At 41.8% G+C, this 10,033-nt stretch overlaps 1 protein-coding gene across 16 annotated transcripts in view; it reads left to right on the forward strand.

Moving 5' to 3' along the window:
* Positions 1-6: 6 nt before the first annotated feature.
* Positions 7-10,033, forward strand: part of SLC7A2 (solute carrier family 7 member 2) — a 71,894-nt gene continuing 61,867 nt past the window's right edge. Inside the window, exons 1-5 of one of the 16 annotated variants that reach the window (XR_003094745.1) lie at positions 7-746; positions 3,217-3,327; positions 3,448-3,550; positions 6,855-7,192; positions 8,329-9,035. Coding sequence is in view for 1 of the 16 variants with exons in the window: in XM_025207467.1 (XP_025063252.1) it covers positions 723-746 (24 nt within the window). In the remaining 15 variants the exon portion in view is untranslated. Of the gene's footprint in view, positions 747-3,216; positions 3,566-6,542; positions 7,193-8,328; positions 9,036-10,033 lie in introns of those variants that run through there. The other 15 variants (XR_003094734.1, XR_003094741.1, XR_003094737.1 and 12 more) reach the window with 15 other exon arrangements.

The raw sequence follows: 10,033 nt of genomic DNA on the forward strand, positions 1-10,033 counted from the left end.
CCGCCCGCTGGCAGCACCTGGAGGCTCCGCGCGGCGAGCGCTGCCCTGCCCTGCCCTGCCTCTCTCCGGGCGCTGCCCTTGCCGGGGCGCGGGGGTCTCCAGCTGGTTCCAGCCAGTGGGGTTTTACTCTCTCTCTCTCTCTTTTTATTTTTTTGGTATCGAGTAGAGAAGCAAAGGATGGCACTGCCACCAGCCTGGCTGGCAGCTGCAGAGCAGGGCTGGCTCCGGAGCGTGGCAGAGCGCTGTAGGCAAGGGACGGGCTTTTGGGCACAACTGATCCCAGTGCTACGGCTTGGGTGGGCGGCGAACAGAGCAGCCTTCGCCCTCAGGGCGGGGGCGGGGGACTTTAGACCTGGTTCTGGCATGTCTCAACCCGTCTGTGTGCGCCAAACTGCTGTTCTGGGTATAGATCTGTTTGGGGGTTGAATGACACTTTGACTCTTCTGGGGGAAGGGTCTGCAAAAACAAAATCGGGCTGCCCATCGTGATGCCATAATAAAATCGGAGACCTGCCCCCCAGGTTATGATTTTTAAATCTTACAGGGGGCTCAGCTCCTCCCTTCTTCCCCAGCTCCCCCATAATTCGAACCTTGGATCTGTTTCCTATCGTCAGTAAAAGTGTAGTGTCTGTACCTGGCCATGGAGAAGTCAGGCTGGAAGGGACCTCCAGAGATCATCCAACCCCCTACCTGAGGCAGGATCATCCTTATCTAAACCATCCCATGCAACCATCATCTGAATTCTACGTAAGATGTCATTAATATAAAAACAGTACATTTTTCTCTGGTTGAAAAGAAACTTGAAGTTTTACTAACCTGCCAGGGCCCTGGATTGTTCAGCGTAAGATTGAAGAAAAAAACCAATATAATTGCATTGGAATGAGTTTCAAAACAAGCTGCAGGGCTGTGAAATAGGTGCTTCATTTCCAGGAGCAGCAGACAGGCAGCAGAACAAGGGTTCTTGATTGGTGGAACATCAAGACTATTAAGAAGAGGAGAGGGTCATTAAATGAGTTTAGAAGGGATGGAGTAAATGTATAAGGTGCCATAAAGTCAATTGGCTTCCTGGGCAGTGCCTGACTAGAAATGCTGCTGCCACTGCAAAGCAGTTGGGTTTAAACTTTGGGTGAATCAAAGTGGGGTGTGAGTGCACCAGTGTACCTGCTCTGGATCTGCCCCTGTGGGAGAGCAACAGTACCTGAAAAGCAAGAGAGCTGTCTTAATGACTGAGGGGGGAAAATGAAATAATACACTGAAGATCACTGATCTTCACAGATCCAGATTGTGTCTATCTTGTGTATGTAACTCTTCTTAATGAGTGCTTCATTAACCAGACTAATAGATATGACTAGCTGTTTTTGGTCTTGTTCCAGTTATTTTGCATAATTGACTCTGCTGACTTAACTTCATGCACCATCGGTGTCACTCACACAAAAGCTGTGCTAGACACTCTTACGATGTGCACAGGAGCGCCACCATGAAAACAAGTCGTGCCTACTCAGTCTTGCTTCATGCTGAAAAATGCCCTAGAGCTGTTTCTTTTGGTGCATACCTCAGGGCCAGTCTTGAACTCTCAGAGTATGTCTACACCTTGTCCCATGTGCTCTCAGAGGGAGAGCTGCTTTCAGGCATGTCTTATCCACATGTTCTAGTATGCACCTGAAAATGAAGTGAGGAAGCCTCTCGGGGGTGCTCCCTATGGCCTCAGTCTCTTTCAGCATGTACAGACATTCACTCTCCCAAGAGAAACTGCTGGGAGTGATTTAACCCTCGTTGTTCCCAGGTTCCTTTTTTTCCTGGAGCAGCCATTTTTACTCTGGGAGAAACCCAAGTGAGCAGTGACTCTCCCAAGAGAAACTGAGTGTCTGTATGAGGCCTCTGTCTCCAGCATGCTTGTGGGAGATGTCCCCAGAGCAGCTTCACTACTTCATTTTGGGTTTGGTGTGGGTAACCAGGAGTGAGTGGTAAGGCATGCTTGAGAGTCACCCTGCCTAGGAGCAACAGGGACTTGGTGTAGAGGTACCCTTTAGTTCCAGTGTGCTGTTTAGTGGCACTGGGTGTGCCTTGTACCACTGTAGTTGTGGCTACACAACACATTTAGCCTGCAGAGGGGGAGTGTGTGAGCAGAGCTTGTTTCACTGTGGCTCTCCCGAAGTCCTGGGTGATGTATTGGTATATAACTAAAGTAAACCTTGGAGCCTTTTATTCCTCACATGCTTTTAACAAATGAGGGAAACCATGCTTCAGTGGAGAACATAGACTGGGAAAAAGAAAAATTGTCTGGTTGTTGAATAGAGAGGGCAGGATTCCTTCCTTCTGCCAGCTCTGTATGTTTAACTATAGAAGTGTGCTTGAGATGAACCAAAGGTGTATGTTGCAACCAAGTTTATAATGCTGGTGGCTCCCAAGGAAAGCTCCTGTGGGACAAATAAATATTAAAATTATTGTTGGGGAAGTAAAATCACTAACCTAGCTGCCAGATAATGAATAAATCTTCCTTTTAGAACCTGGTCATAACGTAATAATTCTAAATTTGGAACAGTGGTGCTAAAAAGTTGAAGAATCTGATTTTGGATTTTGCAACAGTGTAAAATGGGAGTAACTCTAGTCAATTAAAGTAATATGAGAGAGAAACTGAGCTGTCTTCAAGGTTTTCATAGCACATGATCCAGAGAAGAAATACAGTTCTCTTTGATTTCCATGGAAGTTTTATGGTGAGGAAGAAGCTGACCACCTATGAGTAGAGCTGGTCTGTATGAAAGAGAGACCTTTTTGGTCCAAGGCCATGCAAGAACTCCCTAAGAAGTCATGGGCTACCAGTCTGTAGAAAAATACATGTAGCAGGTTTAAAAAAATAAAACATTATACCTTGTGGGGGCCCCCTCGTAGTACTGGGCCTCATAGTACTAATGGTGAAATAAGTCCATGCTAGCAGCCCTCTCACCTCCTGCTTAAGTATAGACAAACTAAAAAAACAAACGTTCCACGCTAAGTCCCTGGAGACCCTACTCAGATCTGGTGCTGTGTTCAGAGTTTGGAGGAAATGGTGTGGAAAATGTTTTGAGTTCTGTGAAGTGTCCTTCTAATACAATACTGTTAAATAAGAGTAAGAAATCACACAATCAAAACTTAGTAAACTATGGATACAGACATGAAATGATTTATTGCTTTTTATTGACATCTACACTGTATTATCTATTTGCCAAACTAAAACAAGCAAAGAACTAAATGCTACACGTGGATCCAATTGTGTATACCCCTGCACACCCATATGATCAAAATTGCAGCAGTCTGACAGATGAACAAGAAGCAGGAATAAGACAAACAAGTAAATAGCGATGGTTGTTATAATGATTTCTGATTCGTGCGGTAGTTTTTTGTGCTCTGTGTGTACAATCTCAGTCTTAAAACCTGTATTTGCTTTGCTTTTTCAACATGATCAATGTAGTACAATGCCTGTCACAAAAGAGATTTCTACACTGGAACAGTTTGCAACCTAATAAATAGACCGGGAAAAAACAGGACATGATCGTTCAGAAGGGGAAAATGATGTACGATAGTTTACAGTGTGTATGATTTTTATTTTTTTTTACTGCTATAATTTCTAAGTCTGAAGCTTCATTAGAAAGAACGTGTGTAAATTACAATTTAGATTCCTCACCTCAGCCAAAATGTAACTTTATCCAGATCACAAAAAACCTAACCTCAGCCCCCGACTAACTTACAGATGTTCATTTTTGTTTGTTCAAAGACAATTCATAGGCAGGAAAGTCCTGAAAACACAATGGATCAAAGAAACTATAGCAAAGTTTATAAAGGAGCACTCTCCGGATGGAGAGTTGTTTGGGGAAACCAGGTTGAGACACAGGAACTTTCTGGGGTCTCTTCAGAATTTAGGCCTCCTTATGCTATCATCAGGGGCTTTTGAGTGATGTAGATGTTTGTGTAGACTGTGTTCAAACCCTTTTTCACTAAATGAAATAGGACTAAAGTAAGCAATACGTTAAGGCTCCCAGTCTACACAGATGTCGGGCAAGCTGGATCCAACTAATGTGGTCTCTTATGGGCATGTAATGAGCTCGGTGTGTGAGCACACGGAGTTTAAAGTGACATTTTTGGGTTTTTTTTTAACATCTGTGAGCAGCTTGCCTTCTTTAAACACTCTGTTTTGCCAGTGTATGCTATTGGTCACAGGCTCCTGAAGGTAAGAACCTCAGGTATCTAAACCATTCAGATTTGTGGCTTAAGCACAGCTGGTGTCTGGGTTACTGCAGTTGTTGGGGCCTGGCCAAGAGTGAGAGAATTGCAGCACTGTCCCAAGATGGGTAAAGACACAAACTTGAAAATTTAAGAGGCTTACTTGGAAGGACTAGAATTAGGACAAGGATGCACTTAGCCCTATAACCATGACAAGGATGCTGTTAATTTTAAGCATGTGAGGCAGCTCGTTTAAGTTGGTTTGGTTTCACATCTTCTTAAAGGCGCACTTATCCCTAAGTAGACATCTTGCTTCCCAAGTTCCTTGGTTAGTTCCAAAGCATAAGTGCAAGGGAGGGATTCTTTCTTCTATAATATTGCCTCTTGCTTCATCATTTTCACTCCTTCCCCTTAATTTCACCATGAGCCTAGTTAACTAGACACACCTTACCCTTAATTTCACCATGAGCCTAGTTAACTAGCCAGTTCACAGCAAAATAAATACATTTGTGCAACACATCCTTCTGTAGCAAGAACAAAATATCTACTATATATGTTTAATATTCAAGAGTTAATAGCCTTAGATGGCGTCTGAAATACTGCATTAAAGCAGCAGAAAGACTGTAAGGAGGCTGGCTGCCTTGCAACACCATTACGTGAAAACTAATATCCCTTGAGGGCAGAAGCCATGTTGTGTTCTGCAGTAAGTTCATGCCAAACTGAATCTCTAAAATCCATGTTGAGTCGTAGAATTGTTCTCTTAAAAAAGAAAAATCCTTGTGTACCAAAATGACTGACTCACTTTTTCCTTTCAAACTTCCAAAACCAAACCAAGCTTCTAAGTTAGGACATTTTCAGCTTGAAAGGTGAAAGACAAAGAAAATTATGAGTGACTGTGTAAACTCGGGTTATGGGCTCAATCCGGTGGGGTTTATTTTTTTGAAGTTGGAGTAGATTTGTCATTGGCTTCAGTGAGGGCTGGATTTCTTCTATAAGAAAAAAATTGTGCATTACAGTGGATTACAGACAGTGCCATTTCCAACTGGCTGCACATATCGTTGATAGAAAATCTATCGTATATAGAAAACTTCTGAATTCATATTTTATTTTAAAGCAATTACAAAACTATTATTTTGTATTTCTTCCTTGACCGCACTGCAAATATACAATTCCAAAATACGTTACATTTTTTTCCCCTGATACAAGTTTGGGATCTAGAAAGCACCTGTTCTAAGTGTCTGCCGTTTCAAAAGGCAGTTGTGTATTTTGGAGGCCAAGATGCTAGACAATTATTAGTTGTAAGAACTAACTGCCTTGCTTTCAATTTGAACAACTAAGAGACGAATTGTATTGGTCTTTTCAAATAATATTGGTTCTTAAGAATGTGATGGATACTTGTAAAACAAATGATGGAATTCTGACTCCCTTTCTGTAATGGATATGATGTTGAGACACCAAAGCAGACTCTTGAAAAAATGGATACAACCAATGAAATTTCAAGACTGTATTTGTGCATGCTTCAAGGAAGACATTTATGAATTTTATTTTGTACATGCTTCAAGGAAGACATTTATGAATTTATGATTTGACAAATAGCACTTGTTCTACTAAGACAGTACCAAGCTAATGACTCAGTACCTAAGAATAATATTAGGGAGAAAATAGAATGGGGAAAAGATGGAGTTAAGCAAATTTAGAGGTTTAGGAGGTATAATAGCAATAGGCCCTAGAAGTAAAAAATTAAAAACTTACTAAATATATTCAGAGTAAAGGGAGGAGTGCAATTTGCATTGTCACAAGCTCACTTCTAACCTTTTTCATTGCTTGTAGGTTAGAAGTTCCTTACCAGAAACCACTTCAACAATGACCAAATAATTTTGATAGACTGTGTCAGTCTGATGCCAGGCTTCCCATGGGCTTATGGAAACGTGAACACTGCCCAACTGAGTGGCACCTGTGGTTTTGACAGGTCCCAGTGCAAGGGGAGCCTGGCATTAGGCTGCAGCAGCCTGATGCCAAACTCCCTCTGTACAGAGAGGGTGGTACATGGGGTTTATACAGCTTCCTGCACATCAGGACCTGTCAAAACCCTGCATGCTGCCCAGCTGGGTAGCACAGTTGCACACATGTCTGGGTTACTATTTAAAATGTAACCTGTGTCAGGGGCCTAAGGGAGGGAAATCAAAGAGTTGTGAAGCCTTGCATGGTTAAGTGTTTGAAAGTTTTTGCAGGTCACTTTGCTGCAAACAGTATTTTTGTTGCAAATCATCTGGTCTTTTATTGTGAGTTAATAAGCCAACTTATTGTAGTAGTAGATTTATTTGAATATGGGATGTTTACCCACAGGAAAACAGGTGTGGATGCCTCCCCATTGCAAAACGGTTGAATATCTGTCAAGTCCTCACACTGCTTTCCCCCTCTACTTTACTGGATTGCCTGCATTAAATTGTTGTATGACCTTTATTGCCTCTGGGGTTATTCTGACTGGACTTTACATTGCAATTTAAATTGCATTGCACAGCCAGCATCTGTCCTTTATGATTCCAGCATGTGTGGAGCTCAGATACCTGTGTCATATTCCTGGTTAATAATTGCTGAGTGGTGATACTGAAACATGAGGCTGGTCTTGTGCTGAAGTCCTTGATTTTATTTCCTAAGGGGAGAGGAGCATGTATAGGCATAGCTGAATTTTAGTTATGTAATACACAAATATGTCATGGATCTCTCTCAAAATGAAGAAGTGCCTCACAAAGAGCATCTTCTGCTGGATATAAAGGATAACAGTTAAACTTTGAGGATCTAGACTGGACTGTTGCATTTGATGGACACCATCAAAGAAAATCCTCTCAAGAGCATCTAGGAGAGGAATACTGAACTCTGATCTTGTTGCTTTGGAGATCCAAAGGAAGTAGCAGACTTGCAGGCTCAGGAGCTGTCTGAATCACAGCCTCATCATTAACTGCGCCACAGTTGGAGACTGTGTGGGATCACACCTGGTGAGTGTTGTTTGATATTGTAATATCCTTTAATAAATAAAGGAGTTGAAAATTCTTTAGTTCAGGGTCCAAAAGAGTTTGATCTCTGGACCTCCTGGGCTTTTCTACTGCCTTTCCATTGCTAAACATGGTGACTACACCAGATCTGTATATGTTTCCATGCTGGTTTCTTTCTTTTCATTTGTTTTGTTTTGGACACAAACATGCAATTGCCACTTAATCTTGCTGTGTCCCAGGCCAGTCTTCTTACCATCGTATGTATCCTGGCCGGTCCTAAATCCACCAGGCTCTGACAAACGGGTCCTCCATTCAAGATGGTGACACTGCAAACCAGAAGAACTTTTGAAGCAACTGCTTGTTATAGAAGCAAATACAGAAAAGTGAAGGCAACTGAATCATTTATGTAGCTCACATTCTCATTAATGCTCAGTTTTTATCCAGTATGAGTTATAAGCTAACTTAGAAAAGTCTGAATACGTAAACATTGCAAAAAGAAAAGTAGTGTAAGGCACTATAAGGATTTGATTTCCCTTTTGGGCTATTGCAATATTTTATTTATTTTGCATTTGCAGTGCACTTTCTGCTGATCCTCAAATGTTAAAGAGAACTTAAGATAAAAATAATGCTCTGATTTTTCTTAGAGATTGCATGAGAGTGCAAGTTTCTCAGCCATTCTCATACAGTTTGTAGTCACTTCTACACTGGCTCTGGGGCACTGTCCTGGCAAACCACTTGTGTGGCACTTTGTTCACTGCCTTTTGACAGAATCTCTCTGTGCCTTTTTGAGGATGTTCCTCAGGGTAATCTACATCAAAGTAAAGAAAGTCTGCAGAAATGCACATGCCAGCACAAGCAGGTTAGTAATGTGCATTTCACCTATCCTTTTCTAACCGTTGAAATCACCATCTCCCTGCCATCTGCTTCATGCCACAGGCCCATTGGTCCGAAACAAAAAGGGGAATATTTGCAAAATGTCTCATCATCTTCAAGATCAACCCAAGACTAAGAAGGGCCTGTGGAATAGAATTCCAAGGTGGTCGAGATAAAGAACATTTTCTCACTGTATTTTCTCACTGTTAGTTTGGATGTTACAATTTTCACTATTACTAGATTTTTTTTCTCTGTCTTCCATATAGCAGTTGACGCCTTTTGATAACAGATGAAATGTCTGTTCAACCTACGCTGGAAGAAGAGGAGTTCAAACGATGACATGTTCAAAGAACTTGAGCTCATCCAAAGAGAGGGATAGAAAAAGGTGTAGAAAAGATTATGGCCCAAAGTATGATGAGAGGGAAAAGGACAGAAACCAGAAATAACTGCAGGGGTTGGCAGAGTGAAAAACAAATATCCTAGAGAAGAAGCCAGAGCCTTCATACCAGTCCCTTGTCTCTGTATTGTTGGGCACACCATTCAGTGCAACATCACTCAGCAGTGGGACTTCTCAAAGCATTCTAGACTACAGGACAATAAAGAAATGCTGTATGACAACAAGTAGGGACAAGCCATTCAACCAGCATCCTGCACCCTTAAAATGCAGTTTTAAAAAGCCTATGTATACCTAATTGTGACCCTAAAGTAATTATGTCCACATTAGCTTTTCACTTTCCTTTCTATAATGTTTAGGTCAGTTTGTATGTTCAACTATTTTACTCATGATAAAGTTGGAAAAGTCTGTATCCATTATTAATAAAAATTATGTCTTTTTCAGTCTAAACCCTGAAATAACTCTCCTCTTACCTTTGCATACACCCTCTTAAAATATCATAATACAAGCCATGTCCCACAGTAGTTACATAGTAGTACATGTGCTATGACAATGAATAAAGCATGGAACACTTGTGAACAATATGTATTTCTGTCTCCTCTGTGATCCTAAGCAGTTTAGTAGTAAGTAGTACTCAACTCTAGGGCGGTTCAGAAAATCTCCCAGCCTCTTCCAAGCCTTTGTCCTCCTTGCTGTCGCTAAGGTTGAGCAAAACACAAGCAGCTGAAGACAGGTATTTCTCATTAGGCTTCAGTGATCTCCATCTCCTAGATTTCAGTGATTCCCCATCTACCTTTCCCTTTCTTTATTGAAGTCCCCCTGTATATGTTGCAGGTATCGTGCAATTAACCAGTTCATTGTGCACTTTCGTGGAGACCAGCCACAAATGCCAAAGTAGTGATCATAACATAAAAAGCTCTAAACATCCATAAAGTTAGACCTTGAAAATGTGTACTAACTTTATAGCTGGTTGCTACTGAGCTTTAATTTGCACATGTCTCCCCTGTGGGGAGCCCCATCAACTGAGCATGGTGTACCTCCTTGAGCCCTAGGGATCACAGCAGCCATGATGTTCAGGTGATGTTCAGCCCTGTTACATCTGACATGATGTTCAGATGTGACGGGGCTGAAGCCAGGTCAGCACCCCTCTCCCCCTCCCCCAGCCCTTAGGAGCTCATCAAAACTCCTCAGGTGGCCCTCTAGGCTTAGCACACATTCTAACTTTAATACTGCATAACTTTTCACAGATTTAACACATACTAATTGTCCCATGTGACAGGTCACCTAGTCTTTCAAAATGCAGCCAGTAGTAAACTCACTTTTTCCTTGGTTTGAAATGGTAATGGAAAATGACTTTCACCCCAGCTGGACTATTTAGTTTCTAAACAGACTGTCATTACTGTTCAATGCCTGTACACAGTTTACAGGCCAAACAGGAAAAATAGGAAGAAACTGTCATTAACATTCATTCTTCCACTGCCTTTTGTCACCTCTGACACCATTTCTCCTACCATGTGATTCTTTTTCCAACCACCTTCCCCCACCACACCCATTACTTCGCTGCAATTGTCCTGCTG

This window comes from Alligator sinensis, unplaced genomic scaffold (assembly GCF_000455745.1).
Source record: "Alligator sinensis unplaced genomic scaffold, ASM45574v1 scaffold528_1, whole genome shotgun sequence".
In the NCBI taxonomy this organism is placed as follows: domain Eukaryota; kingdom Metazoa; phylum Chordata; order Crocodylia; family Alligatoridae; genus Alligator; species Alligator sinensis.